The 19,074-nt window shown below is 51.2% G+C and overlaps 1 protein-coding gene across 13 annotated transcripts in view; it reads left to right on the top strand.

The window, feature by feature from the left end:
• Positions 1–19,074, top strand: part of DAB2IP (DAB2 interacting protein) — a 157,284-nt gene that overhangs the window by 97,474 nt on the left and 40,736 nt on the right. The window contains exon 1 of one of the 13 annotated variants that reach the window (XM_085076765.1): positions 13,139–13,561. The exons of 9 other annotated variants lie outside the window; for them this stretch is intronic. In XM_085076765.1, coding sequence (XP_084932891.1) covers positions 13,449–13,561 — 113 coding nt within the window. In that variant the 5' untranslated portion in view covers positions 13,139–13,448. Of the gene's footprint in view, positions 1–13,138; positions 13,562–14,740; positions 14,762–14,841; positions 14,993–15,217; positions 15,324–19,074 lie in introns of those variants that run through there. 3 more of the 13 variants (XM_085076766.1, XM_085076767.1, XM_085076769.1) reach the window with 3 other exon arrangements.

Raw genomic sequence — 19,074 nt, 5'->3', positions numbered from 1 at the left:
TTGACGAACCCGCTAAGCACCTCGCTAAGAAAAGCAAAGCAAGCCTCAGAAACCTCAGAACTTGCCGAGATGTTCTCATTGAGAAAAATTTTTGCATCTTCAACTTGAACTGCAAAAAGGAGCAACTGTGAATCAGTCAGACATCCCCCATTTGTGGCTGAGTTGAACTCTCAAGCAGTTCCTGCAGTCTCCTTTCCCAGCTCCTCGGAGCTGTTGGTGTTAATGATCCCCAGGCCCTGGCTGAAGGCTGAGCAAGCAGCTGGGGCAGATGTTGGCCACCTGGGCTCCAGGAACAAGGCTTCCCAAAGCTGGGACAGCTTCAGCTCCCAGAGCAATGCTATAGACATGGAACCATTGTCAAAACTAGGTCAGCTGGATATCAAAAATGTGTGTTTGCTGATCTCCAGCTCCGGGGCAGTTGTGCCTGGGCAGGCAGCAGCAGCTGCAGGCAGGCTGCAGCAACACCGTGGAGGGACGAGGCTCCCCTGTTGCTGTCAGTGCTGAGCTGGTGGAGATGGCAGCAGCAAGAGTCCTTCTGGAAACCAGAAACCAGTGTGGAGGTTAAAAGCAGCCATTGTTTGGTATTTAGGGGCTTTGAGACAAAATTGCACATCTCTGGCAAAGGGCATCTGCAGCAGATGCAGGGAGCTGGGGATGTGTTCAGTGCTCATTCAGCAGCAGGGGGTGACAGCAGGGCTGACAGTGCTGAGCAGCCACAAATCTGGGGCTGAGGAGCACCAGGAAAGGGCAGAGACTGAAACAAGGCAGAGGACAAGGTACAGCATTCCAGAGCTTTGGAGGCCTGGGCCCTGATCCTTGGCTGTCTCTGTCCTGCATGTCCCCAGCACCGCAGCATCCCTGGTGTCACCAGCATGTCACGGTGGATCCAGTGCCACAGACAGGGCTCCAGGGTTCTCCCCAGCTCTTCCCATTGAAACAGGGATGCTTCCACAGAGGGGCACAGCTTCCCACAGGGACAGGAGCAGGACAGGTGTGTCTGGGGAGGTTCTGAGGCAGTGGAGGAGTCACTTTGGCTGGAAGGAGGAGGACAGAGGGTTCAGGCTTGTTCGTTTGCATGTGGCCAGCCAAACGTGGCCAGCCAAATGTTCCTTTCTTCTCATCATCCTTCAGCTCCTCTTTGATCTGAGCTGTACTTTTCCCTGGAAGACTTCCAGCATTCTCAGTGTAGCTCTGAAGCTCCCTTTTTTCTCCCTATTCAGGCCACATCCCTCAAATTTAAGAAAGACGTCACAATGGTGACGTGGAACTGTGGTGTGTAAAGTAATTTCTAGAGAAACATGTTTGACTTCTTCAGATGTTCCTGATCTCTCCTCCCAGAACAAGTATAGAACAGGCAACAGCAGCACAGGCTCCCACAGTCACCTCAGAGTCTGACTTCATGCAATGTGGAAAACCAGCCCCATAAAGGGTTCAAGCTGTGGTTTGGTACAGATGTCCAATAAATTGAGAACTTTTGGCGACCCTCATTTCTAGACTGACATGTCAGACAGATGCACATGCCAGAAGCACACTGGGAAGCAAACACTGTGTTGGGAAGGGTGCCAGGAGCCAAGATGCATTTGTAGATCTTCAGAGCAGCAGCTTGGCCATCTCTGGCCCAGGCAGCAGGATGATGGAGAGAACCCCGGGGTAGCTGGCTGGGTAATGATGTTGCTTTTAAAAAGGACAACAAAAAAGGCGTTGCACCCTGCTCCTGCTTAGGAGGCTCAGGGGCAGGAGAGAAAAGGCTTCTTTCTCTAGAGGTGAACAGTCACTTCTTCCTGCAGCAACAGAAGCCTGACACTAGATAAGTAGCTATGAGAAGATTCATAAAAAAACTAATTTATAATTTGCCAGAATATAATCCTATTTGATCAGTGTTATTCAGTTCCTCTTTCTTTTAAAATTCAGTGCACTTAACTGTTCTACGAGGGTTTATGAATGTTTAAAAATTGCTTTGTGGTCCCTAAAGTAATTTGACAAGTCTGACAGCTATTGATTAAAAACCTGAAATTATTCAGACTGTGGGATGACTTGAGGGATTAGATAGAAAGTTTTTTCAAATGTGAAAGGAAATAAGATGTTGGAAAGTAAATATGTTCTTGAATATTTTTGAAAAATCCATTACAACTGTGAAATTAAATTGAAATGAGATACTTCGTGTGGAGATGAAGGAACTAAATGCTGGCTTTACTATTTAGGCATGGGGTAGAACTCCTCATCCCAGGCCCAACAGATGCATCCCTGGAAGTTGCTGGTCTCTGGCACAGATCCCTCCTTGGGGAGCTCCTGCACCTGCCCAGCCCTGGCCAGGGACCAGCCAGCTCCAGGTCATGGTGGGGCTCATGGAATGGGGTTCTCTCTCTCTCTGGAACTGTGGATGTTCCATACCCATGGGAAGTGTCTGCTGCTCTCTCCCAGCACTGTGGGCAGGGAACACATGGCAGCTCACTGGAAGGGATGAAGATCCCTGAGTCCATGGCTGGTGCAGAGTGTGTGGGCAGCTCTGCAGGCTGGTTCTGTCTGTGGGTGCTCCACAAACATCTGCTTCTGCTTTTGATGGTGTTATCACTGCTGGGGTTTAATCAGGTAATGGATGGCTGTTGGTATTGGTTAAATTCCTGAGTGATTCTATCCATGGAGAAAATCAAGTGTTTGTTATGGAGATAATCAAGTGGTTTTGATGATGATACAGATCCCGGGTTGAGCAGTGGAGTTATGAATGTGGAGATACTCAGGAAGCAGATGATAGTGAGCTTCCTTTGCCTGTTACCTCGGGGCAGCCCTTGCTCATCTCCAGTAATTCCCAGTTTCCCTGGGATCAAAAGCCTTGGTGAGGGGAGTCTGCAGGGTATGAGTGGAGCTGGTACCAGGTGACACCAGGCTGGGCACAGTATTTTAAACCCTTGTGCTATATATGGCCCTTGGTTATATTTCAGTGACAATATTAAACTTTTAAAAGATGAGTGGAAGGAAAGGAGACCTTCAAATTTAGTTACTGCCAGGAAATAATACTCAGCACCACATAGTTGTCATTCTGCAGCAGACAGGGATTATCCATAAACCCTGTACCTCCAAAGTGAGGAGAGTAATAAAGCCGACCCCAGGCGCACTTTGAACTTGCTACCTCTGATTAATTAAGTTTTTCCTTCCTTGAGCCTGATTTAGTACTTATGCTCAGAATGAAGGATTTAAGTTAAGAAACTGTTGAGAAATTGAAGGACAGCTCTCATCCCCTCTTTCCCATCTCATCCCCTTCCCTATCACATGCACACACATGTGGGTAGCAGAGGGCTTGATGTGGCTGCTGAAAATCAGGCTCTGAGGGCAATTCCTGTCCCAGAATTCTTGTCATTCCTCCTGCAGTTGCACCACTTTCTCTGTGGATTTTTATTCCTGCCAAGCTTGAAATGCCAGCAGGGCATGGCAAACATCAGCTAATTCTGGCCACAGGTGTCAGGGCAGTGGAAGGTGTAATAGTGATCCTGCATTTGTGTGGGAAGCAGGAAGGTGTCTGTGCAGCCCTGGAGTCTCCTCCTTTCATTCATTTAATGACAGAGCTTCCTGGAACATTGAAAATCCGTCAGTGGCAGGGCTGAGGCTCAGCACAGCCTTGCACTGCACAGTCAGAGAACTGCTCTGCTTCCCACAGAGGGAATGAGGGGCTGGGAATGAGGGAGAGACTGTGGTGGGTTCTGAGCTCCCCAGGTTTGCACAACAGTCCTGAAACTTCACAGCCCTCCTTGGTTAATAGCTTTAATGATCCTAAATGGGTGCTGTATTCTGATAAACACTCAGGGATTGAGAGGGGTGATGGTTGTACCTGGGTAGTCAGACCTAAAAAAAGTTACCCAAAATTATTTTGCTTATCCCTTAATTAAACTCCCTTAACCCACTTTTTTTGGAGGAGAAACAATTGTTTAGAGTAATGAGAGGGTCTATTTTGATTGAAGGATGTACAATAATCTGCCCCGAATCTGCTCTGCTGCATTGTACCAAACTCACTTATTTCTCTATATTTGTTCATAGTCAAAGCATAAATAATTTAGCATTTTGTCTCTCCCTGTGAATGTGAGAAGCATGCTTGCTGATTCCAGATCAGATGGAGCAGTGATGTTTATTACTCTGATGTTGGGGAATGATTGTTGCATATTTCATATCACCATAAATAAAGCTCCTGTAGCTGCATTCCCACTCGCAGGATCGGCGTGTGGCTCTCTCCAAACACTGATCTGCAGCCCTCAGAGCTGTGCTGGGATGGGAGCAGAGGCTTCTCTTGCCCACAGTGACACAGGGCATGAGTGACAGCTGCGTTTCCAGCGTGCCCAGCCTGGCTGGCATCCACCAACCCACAGACTGCCAGCCCCACCTGCTCCAAAGTCATTTATCTCACCCAGAAATACTCAGAGACTTGCACCGTGTGACAAAGTAAACACTGGAAGTAAAACAAACCTCATTAAAATAAAGTGGCTGGATGATAAGGTGAATGGTTAACATACCTTTAACAGCAGTATTTCTTTTCTTCATTTTATCTCACTAATGCATTTAAAAACTGTCTGAAAGTATTTTATAGTAATTACTAAAGGAACTGGAGTTTTTAGCAGTCTTGTAATGGGGGAGTTGAGTATCTCTGATTTTAGTGGCTTTATTTCAAAGTGTGGGGAAAACACCAGGCAGTGGGTGAGGATCTTGGCCATGCCTGTTATTCCTATTTATTCAGCATCCTGCAGTCCTGGGCTGGGTGTTTTGCCATCCATAATAGTCTTGCAGGACTTTGCTCCAGCACCTTGCTGAACTCCAGCTGGTCACCAAGCACCGTTTTCCATTTTCTCCTCTAAAATTCCTTCTGTGGAGAGAAATTCTTGTACATTTTACCTAAGCCACTTGCCAGAATAAAGGGAGCAAGGCACTGCTTGGCAATAGTGAAAAGCAAGGGAGAAAGAGCAAGCTTTGTCCACGAGCCATTTGCAAGCCAAGGCTGTCCCACTGGGTCACATTCCTGTTCTCTCAGCCTTGGCTTGGATTGCCTCTTTTTAATGGAGTCCAGTGCTCCCAGTGTGTTCCAAACTTGTTTCAGTGTTTGCAGCAAGCTGGAATGGTCTCCGAGAAACAGTTTGTGAGGATGTGACTGAGGGAAGGAACATCCCTGTGCTGGAAGCAGAGACCCTGCACTGCACTCCAGCCCTCTGAGAGCCAAGGGATGGACTTGGCTCCCCCCTGGAATGAGGGCCAGTGTCACAAGGTGGATTGGGAGGTGACAGTCCCCATTGTCCCCACGTGCCGTGCTTGGATCTGCACCACGGAGCCATCCCAGCTCCAGGCAGGAGCCAAACCCAGTGATGTGCTCCAGGAGCAGCCTCCTCTCCTCCTGGGGTGCAGACAGGGCAGCAGCACCAAGTCTTCCACTTCAAACTTGTCCCTTGCTACCTGCTGGTGAGGTCACAGCCCAAACACGGCATCACTGGGGTGACAGAACCGTGCAGAGGTGGAAAATCTCCCGTCCAGCCCTTGGAACAGCTCTGCTGGAGCCAGCAGTCCTGGACACTGTTAAACAGATGTGGATCAGAACTGCTCCAAAGCCCTGCCTTCTCTGGCACACAGCCATTCTGCTTGTTCAGTATTCTAAAAGCAGAGTTAATAACTATTTTTGTCTCTATTCTCATTTCTCACGTACATATAAAGGCTCAGTTGATGTTTAGCTTGACAAGCCAGGCTGCAGTTTGGATGCCAAAAATCTCCAAACTGTCATGGAGGGAGACAAGGATAAAGGAAAAAAACAACTTAGATAAAAGGGCTGTGGACTCAGAAATGCTGCATGTGGCACACTTCCCAATCCTCAGAGAGACTTATTAATTCACATTGTCGAAGTGTTTATGGTGCACAACTCAAGTGGCTTCCTGGCTCCACTTAGGATCTCACTGCATTTAGGAAGAAGTTGCTTTCACACTTCTCTAGGCAAAGAAATTAAAAAGTTGTTTTGTTTCTTAAAGTGTATGAGGTAATAAAGTGTTTAAGGGATGGAATAGGGGAAGCCACATGTCAAAGGCAGGCCAAGACTGTACTCAGGAATTGCACAGCAACCTAATGCAGGGAGGTTTTTACTGCCTTCTCCCAACCCACAATGTTCAGACTTGGATTTAACATTCAGTCCTTTGCTGCATCCTTGCAGCTCCCTGAACTAAAACAGATTTTTGCCCAGGGACTGGGCTAACACTTTCCTCCAGCTCTAATCTCTCTATAAAAAACCAAAGCTAAACAAACAAACAAAAAAAATCCATAAACAAAAAAATCTTACGTTATTATCCCATAATTTGTAACATAGATGTGAGTGTTGTAGGCACTTAACAGGCAAGACACTTGGCAGCTTTTCCCAAATTCTCTATATTCTGTGTGGCAGCTGCTGGTACATCTGGATTTTGCAAGAGCTGTAGGTTGGAGAGCACAGAGCATTTAACCCACACTCATCCTAGGGAAGATCTGCTCGTATTACCCCTGCTTTATCCTCCCATCAGCCAGCCACATTCTCATCACTTTTTCTCAAGTGTCCAAAGAAGTGAAGAAGTCATGGAACATTTTTCTCACTTGGCAATTGTTCTAATTTCTCAGCGGTCTGCCTTGTGCCAGGCCTGTCCCTGTCCCACCTGTGAGCCCAGCAGTGTGAACTGTCACCCTGGTGCCCTGTCAGAGAGCTAGCACTGGAGGTTCTGCAGTGACAGTCACAGTGCTCGGGCGCTCAGCAGAGGCACGCTCTGTTTGTGTAATTCCTGTTGACAGGCTGCTGATTTCCTCATGGAAAGCCCTGCCAGGCAGGCATGCGCACGGCTCAGCCCGAGTGAATCACAGCACACGTGATGGGCTGCAGGAGCCCATTCCTGAGTGCTGTGTGGGAGTGTGTGTGTCTGCGATCCGGAGCTGGCAGCCTTGGCCCGGCCTGGGAGCTGCAAACATTGGGGGCTGCCAATGGGAAATGCAGCTTTGTGCCTCACAGTTCGAAACCAAACGGACAGGGGTGGCCAGAACTGCTTCTGAGGGGCACTCCAGAAGTGGCACTGGATGAGGTCCCCCAGGGCCATTCCCCCCTGGCAGCCCCACATGGCCTCTGGCTGGGGTGCAAAGTGGGTACCCCACACCTCTGCACGGGGTGCAGCCCCACCTACCCCTGGGCAGCAGCCTGGGCAGGGGACACTCGTCTGTGGGGTGGTGGCTGGGCTCCTGGGTGGACTCCTGGGTGGAGAGGTGGCACAGCTCTTACTGAAATGAGCTTCCCTTTCACCTAAATTGTTCTGGGAACTTCAGCTGAATCACTGGCGTTCAGCCGTGCCTGTGTCCTCCAACCCTGTGACAGGGACATCAGGACATGGCTGTGGGTCCTGTGCTAAAGAGGACAGCACAGTCCAGGGCCACACCAAATGACCTTTTCAAACAGCTCCAGTTGTTTTATGAAACCATTTTAGGCTTTAATGCTGCTCGTGCAGGATGGTGACATCAGAGGCTTGGGGCTCCTGTTTGTGATGGAGCAGGAAGCAGCTGGGACTGGTTGGACCAGGATGGACTTTGCTTTTTTGCTGTGTTTAGGGCACTGTTTCTCATTTGGAAACTCACCTGGTGCTTTCAGTTTCGGTACACTGATGGTACATAAAGGCATCCAGGCTCTCTCTGGAGTCTGGCAGAGCCAGGAGGAGCAGCTCCTGTCACCAGAGGGAGGTGAGTCCCACTCATCCCCAGCCCTGGGCTGGGGGATTCCCAGGCTCTGCCTGCCCACTGCCCACCCCAGCACCCCCTATTCTCCTCTCTGCCTTATTGCTGCTCATAGCACCTGGGAGTTCTGGGCTCTGCCATGAGCTCTACATCGCTTCCAGCCGTGGTGTAAATCCAGGGCAGCCTCATCAGCTCAGGAGCAGATTGCAGTTTTGTTTATGAGAACATACGCTGGCCCTGCGTATTCCCAGGGATTTGACCTAAGCTTAGCATCTGTCAGGATAAGAAAAACTGGTTTAGTGCAGTGGCATAACAGCAGTTCAGCGGATGGGCAGCAGGGCAGAGGGGATTGTCAGCTCTTCCTGCTTGGATGATGGTTTTATATTCCATCAGAGGAATAAAAAATATTTGTGGAAATTGGTGTTTTGAGAAACTAAATACAAGAACAAAACCTAAACCAGATCCAAATATTTTGCATTTTCTCAGAGGAAAGTAAAATAGGAATTTTTGGGCTCTGCTTTGCAGATTTAACCCTGCAGAGTTGGGAACTGCAAAGCAATGCCAGTGGTGGTGAGTGGAAAAGGCAGAGCCAGGACTATGAGTAAGGAGTGAACCCTGGCTGGATCTGCAAAAGAAAAGGTGTCTGTGCAACTCTGTTTATTTTAACTCAATCTACTTTACATCAACCCAGGCTCTTAGGGTGTCTGAGCAGTTTTAACTCTTCCTGTGATCAGTACAGGCTAATGGCCTAAAATGTAGGTTTAGACATTAAGAATGGAGTAAAATTGTGGGTGAGACAGGCACAGGTCTGCCTCAGGGAGTTAACTGAGGGCAGGCCGAGTTGTGGGGAGCTCTGTGGTGACCCTGAACACCTGTCACAAAGGAAAATCCTTCCAGGTTCTGTCTACAAAAATTCCACACAACTGTGAGTGTAAAATACAGTCATTTTTGCAATGATGATGAGCTGGGTTTAATTTGGTTAATAACCAAGGCAAGTTAATCCTGTTCAGGCGAGGATCAAACCAGTTTCAGTGCATCTGTGTCAGTGCTTTGCTTCTGTCTAACTAGATTGATTTAAAACAGCTTGGTTACAAAAGGAAGTTGCTTCTACTGCACAGCTTCTGAACTGGGGGTCACACCTAGCCCTGCCTCCATTCCCTTCCACAGGGTGAAGCTTTAGGTCAAGCTGCCCTCTGGCTCCCTTGTTCAGAAGATGAGGGTGGAGATATCCATGTGGAGAACTCATTCAGAATCTCCATGTCCCCTCCAGAAAATGGTAAAAAGTTTTCCGGGTAAAGATGATTCACTGGGTCTGGACTGTCGTGCATTTACAGGAATGGCTCTGCAGCTCCTTCTCCTTTTGCTTTCCCAGGATTTGTGCAGAGGTGTGGGCTGGGAGCTCGGGGCAGGAGCAGCAGGAGCCTCTGGAAGCTCAGCAGGGCACAGATCAGGTGGAGCAGAGGGGGAGCTACAGGTCTGCAGCTCCCTGGGTGAATTCCCAGCAGCAAAGCTGACACACTGCTCATTGTCTTCTCTTAATTAATATGTTACTCAACCAGGCTGAGAGATTCTGTTCTTCTGAGGGCTGATTGAGATCTGCAAAGCTTGTTGCCACCATGGCTGGCTTTGTCCTGCAGGTAGCAGAAGGCACAGTGTGCACAGCCATTGGCATTCACAGGCACATCCTGAGTCCAACACACTCCCCGTGGCTGCAATAAGCGCTGGCCCTCCCTTCCCTGGAGAGAGCCATCCTGGCTGCATGCTGAAATCCAAGCCATGACTCTCATTTCTAGTGGAACAGCCAATGTTTCTGTTTTGAGGAAGCCACATCCACCCTGTGTAGCCCCAACTGGCTCTCAGCAAACCCCAACAGCTTTCACAGACTCCCTGATGGCCCAGCCTGTGTCTGCAGTGGGGAAACTGAGGCACATAAAGGCAAGGAGACCACACCAACCCTGTGAAAAAAAGACAAAGCCTGTTTTTTTCAGTCTGTACCTACTCCAGGTATCACTGTGATATTCTGTCAGCTGTTGCTATACAGAGATTTATATGAAATCGTTTCTATTCCATTGAAGCAATTTTCAGAGATTAATTTTTGAGGGTATTAGCATTGATTCCTGAGCACACGTGCCTCCCCTCCCGCCAGTGGTCCATATCCAGGGAAAGCTGCATTGTCTGAGCTGGAGGAAAGCTCACTTGCCCTAATTTATTGAAAAAATTAATTTTAGATTTAAAATGGGGGTTTCATTTATGAACCCCGCTCAGTCTGTTCTTCACTCCTGAGTCTTCACCCTGACCTTTCCCTTATCTGAAATCCTCTGGGCTGTACACTGTGTTCATTAGTGAAACTTGCAGGAGGGAGCAGCAGGTGTGGGCTGTGGATAAGGACTGCACGCACGCTTGGCTCTGTGCTTATCCAGGTACTCCTGGCAGCTCCTGGCTGTAATTTAATTTAGGGCAGTGCCAGGATTTGGACTTTTTAAAGAGTTTTTCACAATTTGTAAGTTTTAATAACAATTTTTACATCATCTGGAAGTAGCAGCCCTTGGCATTGCATGGAGAATGCAGTAATGATATTTGCACTTAAAAAAATGAGCTGGAGAAGTGATGCAGTGCACCCCAGTATTGCCAAGTTTAATCCCTGGTCATGGAGTCTGGAATGGTGAGAGCCAGGATGGTCCAACCCTGACCTGGTTTTGGTGCTAAGCTGGACCTCACACTGCTCCAGGAGAAACAAATGGGTCATTCCCAGAAAAGGACAGAGAAAAAACACTGACTTCCTCAGTGTGAACCTGAAAAGGAGGTTCCCATGAGAAGGATGTGCTTTATATCCATCCCTAGAAGACACTAAAACCTATCTGTCTAAAAGGTAGATAGCAATTGGAAGAAATTAGCTTTATATCCTGGTACTAACTGTGGATAAGAAAACACAAATGAATTTTAAACTGCTTTGAGCTTTTCTTCTTTTTTCTTTAAGGGAAGGTTGAGCAGCAGCAAAAGAATATTATCCCAACTTTATTCTGATTAGAAATACTGCATTCTTTGGATATTGCTTTTTAAGAACATCGTTTTGTTGAACATCATTCAGCCTCCAAAGTCAGCTCTTCTCTATTAAGCTGAAGCCATTATAGAGGCCAGTATTGTTAGACAGAAGGACAAATCACAGGAAAATGTAGTTTAGATGCTAAAACGTCTATTTGTGTTTGTCAGGCTCAAAGTCATTCGCCACTGATACCCCTCTGTAGTTTAGATTTGAAATTCAGAACTTGACTCCTGCAAATGCCTTGGCTCAAATTGTGGTTGAATGTTAAGTGGTGTCTCTGAAGCGAGACTAATCGCACGGAATGATATTGGATGTTTGCAGGAATGGGACCTCACAAAAAGGTTTAGAAAAATCTGCTGCTAATAACAATGTTCTGTTTTAAATAAAACCTGCAGAAAAGATGAGTGGCATCTCAGTAAAGACAGGTTTCCTGTGGATTGGGATTACATTCCTAGAGGAAAGTCTAATGCTTATCCAGGAGAGCAGAAAAGTGCAGCTAATTATAAGCAGAAAGAGAAATTGGCCAGTCAGATGCACTGTCTGGTCGCTGTGAAAGGTGGCTGGAGACAGAGTGAAATATTCTTTCAGTGTAAACACTATTGAAACAGTGCGTCATTTTTCAGGGGTGCTTGAGTCAGCTCTGCCCCATCACTGCAGCTCAGCTTTGGGAGTCAATACAGCAGTGAAGAACAGTCACAGCCAGTCAGCTGTGTAAGTCCATGTATTGTAATGTTAATTGTGCTGGAATATGGGATTGTTCAAACTTTATAAAACAAGTGCTTTTATGACATCAATGGCTATTTGATTGTAACTTTAAGTTATCCGAAGTAGATCTGGATAATCACAGTCCTTTCCACTGCTACCTCCTTGAGGTTATTAGGAATTGTTTGTTTCCCAGTGAAAGACAGTGTGGTCATAAAGCACAAAGCACTGGCTTCACAGTCAATAAAAGGTGAGAGATATCTGGGGTTTAATAGCTCCAAAAGGTAAACATGGCAGGAGTGTGGAAAGGTTGCTGCCTGGAGGGCTGAAGGCAAAGCTGTGACCATCCTCCTCTGCCCAGCCAAAGAAACAGAGCCAGCCAGGCCTGGCTGGGACCAGAGGAGAAAACGTGACCCAAGAAAAGAGGCCTATAAATAATACCAATAATAACTGGGAATGGAAAACTTCCTGTAATAACCCATGGAAAAATATTCTTTACCTGCCCTCTGGCTGGGCACAGTGGCTTTCCTTTCACAAATGCCATTTCTTGAGCAGTGAGCAGGCTGGGTGGTGCTGGGATCCTGTCAGGAACAGGAGGTGTAAATGTGGAGAAGGGGTGTGGTGGAGGTCACGTACAGTGCCCAGGGACAGTGCCAGCACTGCAGGGGCACTCACAGCTCTGACTGTGCCATACACCTCTGTGTCACCTGCTGAACACAGGGAACAGCTCTCTGCCGGGAAACAACACCTTGTGCACACGAGGAGTGAGGTATGAGCTTGCTGGAAGGAAGCTGGATAAACCGTGGCTTGGACAAAATGAGCCGAGACTTCAACATACAGATTCTTCTTGGTGGCAGTAAATGCTCCCTGCAGCAGTATTTGAACACTGAGTCAGTGGAATGTGGCTCCTTCACGGCCTGGCACTCCCTGGGGACGGGGACAGGAGCAGTCCCCAAGGCCCAGCTCTGCAGAGTTTTAGTTTCTTTCTGTGTCTCATGACCCACACGGCTGTTTAGTCCAGAGGCTGTGGAGAGGGCAAGGAATGGCCTGTGTATTCCAGACGTGTATCGCAACAAGTGTGTGTGTTTTAGACGCCAGCCTGAGCCCAGTGTGATCAATAGGGCAGGGGCACAGTGACACTCCCCAGCTTACTTTAGGAAAACACAGTTGTCATTCGCTGAGGTGTGTGTGGAGAATCAAAGTGCAGCACGACAGTCCCACAGGCTCCAAGGTCAAACGTTACTTCATCCCCTGATGCCTGGCTCCTTTCCCAGTCCTGCACAGACCAACCGTCTGGAATTTCAGGTGTGGGACAGGGAGAATTCAGCTGGGCAGCTCCCAGCAGACAGAGCTTTTCGCTGGGTCCTTTGCTGTCATGTGGAAGCTGTGCTGGGTCCTTGTGTGAGCTGGAGCTGCCACAGCTCCCAGCAGAGCCAGCTTCCTGCAGGAACACAGGCCAGAGCACATGGTGGGTCCAGTGCTTCCTTCCAGTGTCCTAATAAAGTGTCTGAATGTGCAACAGAGACTGCTCAGTGCTGGGCTGCAGAGAGAACCCGAATTCTCCCTCTCCCACTGCCTTGGGTCTGCTCCACTCTCCACCCACTGCAGGTGCGAAGGCTCGTTCCAAAGTTCAGGTTCTGCGTTTTCGTGCCTTGCTAGGAAGATAAAAGGGTTGGTAAAACTGTAACTTGACCTTAGCATTTCGTAGCAGCCGCGGAGATAAGGTGCTAAAGGAAATACGGAGAGCAAAACACGGATGGCTGTGGGGAAAGGGACCCCACAAGGCAAGAGCTCCGTGCTGAGGACCCACATGCAGGACTCGGGAGCCGTGGGGGAGCCTGGCTTGCAGGCGGGAATGGCTCTGGATTGCTGACCAGGATTGCAGCCTGGCGTGCACCGTATTTTTGCTCCGCCACACAAAGGACCCCTGTGCTGCTGCTGCTGCAGATTTGAGAAGGAAAGGATTGACTGAAGCTGCCTGTTATTATTTTTGGCTACTCCAGCAATGTATCAAAAACCTGACGCTGGGTTGATGCTGGTGCCCTACTTTATAGAAGCCCTGAAAAGCAGATCAAGGACAGCGAGCTTGTCTCTCTGCATGGCATCTGCCAGCAAAGGGTGAGAAAACTTCAAACCGCTGGTGGGGGGAATAGGGGAGGCAAAAATGAGGCAAAATGTGCTAAATCCAGAGCGCTGTTGGCAGACTTCAAGAGAAAGGGGGTCTGCATGTCCTCCGCTACGGAGGGAAGGAGGGACAGGCAGAGACTGGGGCATTCTGCTGCCAGCGTGGCTGGTGAGCTGGTGCCACTGTCCCCAGAGTGCCGTGGGGACCGGTTTGCTCTGGAAAGAAGAAGGGACTCCACTGGCCTTAGGTGACTGCACTCCTTGTTAGCCAAGCCCAGCAATAATGCTGCTTCACGTTTTCTGGATCCTTTGGCAGTGAGAGGATCATGGCCACCTCTCTGGCTGAGGAGGAGAGGCACGTAGGTGAGGCTGTGCGGGGAGTTAGTGTTGGAACTGGGCAGAGAACCTGCGAATTTTGACTCGTTTGTCGGTGCCATGCACAGTGGCGCTGGCAGGAGGGATGGTCCGTCTGGGAATCCGGCTTGTGTGTCCCTGGAGGCGGCGAGACTTGTGCCTGCCGCCTCGGGCAGGACCTGCCCGTCTCCCACTCTGCTTCCTTCTGCTGTGCTCTGAGGGAACCCCGAATATTCCTTTCAGCTGGGAATGTTTACCGCTATGGTGTTTGCCCCTCCAGAGCTGACCAGCGTTTGCAGCCGAGGCGCCGGCTATCTCCGCTGATCCGGACCTGCCTCGCATGAGCTTTAGGATTTATGCTTTGCTGCAGGCATGGACTGTAGCCTTTGAAAAGTGGAAGAGGAAGCAGCCATCAGTAAGAGGCAGGGGACAGTGCCATGTGGTGGTTTTTCATTTACTAGATAGTCCTACTTTGTTCTTGATGAGTAATGGAGGCATTTGAATACGCCAAGATGACAGCAGCAGTCTGGCTCTGGGAACGTGTCGGCGTGGGCTGGTGAGGATGGTGGCAGTCGGGACAGTGGGACCATGCCGCGCAGCCTTCCCGTCTCCTCTCCGCTGCCTCCCATCTCCTCTGCCGCTCCTCTGCCGCCCCGGGCCCCGCGTTCCGTGAGGCCGCCCGGGCCTGAGCCCCGCGCCCCCGGAGCCCGGCCGGGAGCCCCGCTGAGCTCCGCGCCGATGCGGGCGCGCTCGGTGCGGGGTGCGGACCATGGCTCACGCAGGGGCCGCCGGCTGCTGCTGCAGGCGCTACTCCCTGCTGTGGATCGCGTTGCTGCAAAGGTCAGTGACTCGACTCTCCGAAACGGGAAAGGAATGCGGAGCGCGGCCGAGGGCAGGGACAGGCGGGCGGTGCCGTCCCTCCCCTGCCGGTGCCGGGCCGAGGGACGCGGCGGGGACAGCGGTGCCCGGAGCAGCCGCCGCACGACACGGGCTCCCGGAGAGCTGCGCTTTCCTCCTGTTTATCGCAACAGAATGAGGGCGGCGGGCGGGACAGGCGGGATGAGGCGAGGGGTGAGCGGCTCGGGGACCGCGGGGCGCTGCCGGGCGGCGGCGGGAGGGCGAGCGGAGACCCCCGGCCGCGGCGGAGAGCGAGGTGCGCCCGCTGCCCCCCGAGCCGAGCCCGCGCTCCGGGGGCGGTGGGCCCGGGGCGCTCTGCCCAGCTACAGCGCAGCCAATGGGCCGCGGCGGGGCGGAGCGGCGGCGGGGCCGGCCCGGGGCGGGGGCCGGGGGCGGCGGGCCGGGGGTCCCCGCCCGCGGCGGCGGCGGGAGCGCGGCATGGCCCAGCCCGAGCGGGGCGGCGGCGCGGCGGCGGCGCGGCGGGGGCCGGGGCCGGGCCCTGCGGGTGAGTGCGGGGCTGCGCGGCCGTGCCGGGGTGCGCGGGCAGCTCCAACTCGCGCCCGGCCCCGCGCCCCAAGCGCTCCCGCACGGCGCCCGGTGCGAGCGGAGCGGCGGGGCGAGGCTGGCGGCGGCCGGAACGGGCCGGGGGCGGCGGGCGCGCAGCGGGGCCGGTCGGGGCGCGGAGGCCGCCGCGCTGGAGGCACCGGAGCTGACAGCCGCTCCCGGCCGGCCCGGCTCGGCGATGTGCGGCCGCGCTCCGGCCCTCGCTCCGTGCGTTCGCGGTTTGTTTTCATCCTTGGCGGCGTTTCATCAGCCGTGGCCGGGCTCGGCGGCCGCGCTGTGGCGATGGGCCTTGCGGCTCCATTTCCGTGTGGTTGGTCCAGGAGGACACATCCTGCCTCGCCTTCGCTGCCTTGTACTGATTCCGCCTCCAGACTGATGTTATGCAAATTTAGGTGATAAAAATCAAACCCTTTATTTCCCCCCTGCTCCGCTCGGGGAAGGTGGTGATTCTGGGGCGCAGCTGGGAGCACCCCGGGAGCTCTGGCAGGGAGCAGGTGGCTCTGGCTCGGTCCCTGCATCCCCGTTTTGCTTCTGCTGCCATGGACGTGTCCCAGGTGGTTTTTGAGGCCCTATGGTCCCTGCTGGCTCCAGAGGCTGGTGCTGTGGGAATGACTTGTTCTCAGGGCTGTGCTGTGGCTCGGGCTCCAAATTGGAGTGGTGGATCTGTCACTGCTGTTTGCAGCAGATGTCCCCAGATCTGGCACTCTTTAGGCTGGTTTAGGCTGATACGACGAAAGGTATTTTTTTAATGTAAGTGTTGATTTCTGTTAAAAGTAACATGTTGATGCCATTCTGCTTATGGGAAAGAGGCTCTTTAAAAACATCTTTGATGATTGAAATTCAGGTATATTTCTCATTACTTTTTCCATCCTGCTCCTGATGCCCTTTCCTTGCTTTTGCAGTTCCTCTCCTCTTGCACATCACAAATGTCATCGATTGTCCTGTGCTGGGCTTGCAGGCTGCCCCTGACAAACTTTGCGGTGGCACGTTGTTAAACAAATACCCACACTCAGGTGAATGTCACAGGTTAAAATCGTCCTTCAGGTTTGCTCTGGCCAAAACAACGTTTGGAATCTGGTATGAGCTGACGGAGTCCTTTTGAATTGTAATTAATCCTGCTGCCTGTTGAAACTGAGAGCAGTCTGAAAACAAGGGCAGGCATTAATAAGTTTAATTACATGTCCTTTGTGTTGCTCAGGGAAGGTGTTGCATTAGTGAGGGCAACCTGTAACGCCGGGTTCCCATCGTGCTGAGCAGTGTCTCCCAGGCAGAGATCAGCAGCTGGGACTTCAGGGAACGGCAGGAGAAAGTTCAGGGTAGCAGAACATGGAGAAGGATGTGCTGCTGCGTGCTGAGACTCCATCCTCACGTCCTCTCCTACAGGGAAAAAAAAACATTCTTCATCTTCTGGAAGCCTGCAAGTTCTCTTGTGTGCTGTTGTTGGTGGCTATTCCCATAACATCGCTTTGATATTTATTTGTTACATTGAAGCAGGATGAGGCACAGGGGAGGAAGGGATGAGAACTGCCAGCAGCGGCCGGAGGTCAGCGGGAAGTCAGCCCCCGGCGGGGGGGTCACACAGGGCTGCTGCCGAGCCCTGGGGAGAGCTGCTCCGGAGGAGAGTGGGAAGCAAATCAGAGCAGTCCGGGCTCTGCAGAGCATCGTCCCAGAGTGAACCAGCAGCAGTGAGGCTCAGGATGGTCAGAGGCACAGGGCAGAGCTCCCCGGTGGAACTGGCAGAGGATGGTGGGTTTACTCCCATCTGCGACTGCTAAAATCCTTCTCCCATCTGATGTTGCAAATCAATTTACTGGAGTTGTGCACTTTGTTCTCGGTCATAACAAACCCCTAATCCCCGGGCTGGAGACAGATTTAGATTCTGTCTATGCTGCATGTGGATCTGCTGGGCTGTTGTGCTGTGCTTGGCCACCGAGGACCCCCTGCAGCAGGCGAGTGCTGGGGAGGAGGTCAGGGCTGCCCTAAAGAACCTGCTCCCAGCTGGGCACAGAAAAGAATTGTCAGCCTCAAAAAGCTGCACACAGGGAATCTTTCCTGGCCAGGAGACGTGTCACAGACTCAGACCTGTAATTTGGGAGATCAAATCCTTCTGACACCGGGGAAGAACACACTGCCAGCTCTGCAGCTGCTGCCAACGGGACTTCTTCAGCTTAGGGCCTGGACTTCTTCAGAATTCCCCAATTTGCTCATGCTCTCAGAGCAGAGCAGTAGGAGATTTAAGAAAGGCTCTTCATTTTTTCCCCTCGTGTTTTGGTGTTAGGTTTTGTGTCTGCTCCATCCCTATGCAGCCACCCACCAGGTTCCCTGTTTGTTTCTGTCTCTCAGAAATAATCAGGAACGTTTTCATCATAAAACCACAGGAGCAGCAGCTGGGTGGTTTCAGGCAGGTGAGGAATTGAAATGAGGACTGACAGAGTTGCCTCTTTGCAGTGCTGTTTGCTGTCTCCATTGCTCAAAACCCAGCCCTGGAGTTGAGTGAGGAGAGGATGGATGGATTGTCCCTCCATGCTTGTTTTTCCGTGTCTGCCCTGCAGTCCACATGGTCCTGGTTGGATGTGGTGATACTTGAGTGGCTGTTGAGGGCACAGGCAGAGGGGATACATCCCTTCACGTGGTAATGTTTTATGACTTTTATTATTTAGCACAGCAATCCTCTCTCATTGCTCTCGGGCAGCAGAGCTCTTTCTTTAATAACCAGAGACTGGCTGCTGCTCCGCAGGACTCGCCAGGTCACTGCCAGTAGCAGTAATGTTATTTCTCTTTAGAACTAATGTGGTCTTTTATGAGATTTTTTTCCTCCCCCCTTCATTTCAACTGAACTTTAGGCAAGTAGAAAGGGATTAAAAAAAGGCCCTTGGCAAAAAGAACTGAATGTGCTGTTTGGAAAGAGGGTTCCTGCTGTGAGATGGCTCTGGGCAGCTGGCCGTTCCCAGCGTATTAAAACAAAGGTGTAGGATTGGAATTAGATCAGCTGACGTAAACCGGGACAGGACCTGGAATACGCAGTGAGTTATTGGAGCAAGAGATCGGATGGCCCCACAGGCAGCATCTTCACAGGGATGGGAGGGAGATGAATGTGAACAAAGTACCTCTGTCATCTTGAAAATGTGTATTCATGGTCAGCAAATGGTGTTCCAGGTGCGTGTGGCTCTTGGGCTGTGGGGTGGCTGATGGGGAGCACAGGTGTGCAGGGGCTCTGGTGTCCCTGTCACTGTGGGTGCTGCTCTCGGGAGCAGCAAAGCAGCTTGTGGCCTTTCTCTTACTGTTGGTACAAGGGGAAGTCTGGGGGAGCAGCGGCAGGGAATGGCAAATGTTTTCCAGTAAATGGGCTCCTGCCACAAATGCCATGTCAACGAGGGACATGAGTGCTCTCTGCCCTGGATTTAAATTAAAGGACCGTGTCACCGTGTGCCCTTTGAAGGCAGGGGGGTGGAACAGAGGTGGGACAGAGCCCTGGGAGGGGCTCTGCTCGTCCTGCCCTGCCAGGGCTGCCTCTGGCAGAGATCCTTCATCCCTGCTGCTGAGATTCCCAACAGCTCTAATTAATGACATCTCCCCACTTAGCTCTTGATACACAGACAGATGCTGGGTTTTTAGGGCTGGTTTGAGACCTGCAGCATTCCCCCTGCACAGAGCAGCATCTGGTGAGAAATGTGTCTGCTGCTGACCTGGGC

Source organism: Lichenostomus cassidix, chromosome 17, assembly GCF_008360975.1.
Source record: "Lichenostomus cassidix isolate B80296 chromosome 17, HeHo_3.0, whole genome shotgun sequence".
In the NCBI taxonomy this organism is placed as follows: Eukaryota; Metazoa; Chordata; class Aves; order Passeriformes; family Meliphagidae; genus Lichenostomus; species Lichenostomus cassidix.
This window is presented reverse-complemented; position numbering and strand designations above follow the sequence as displayed.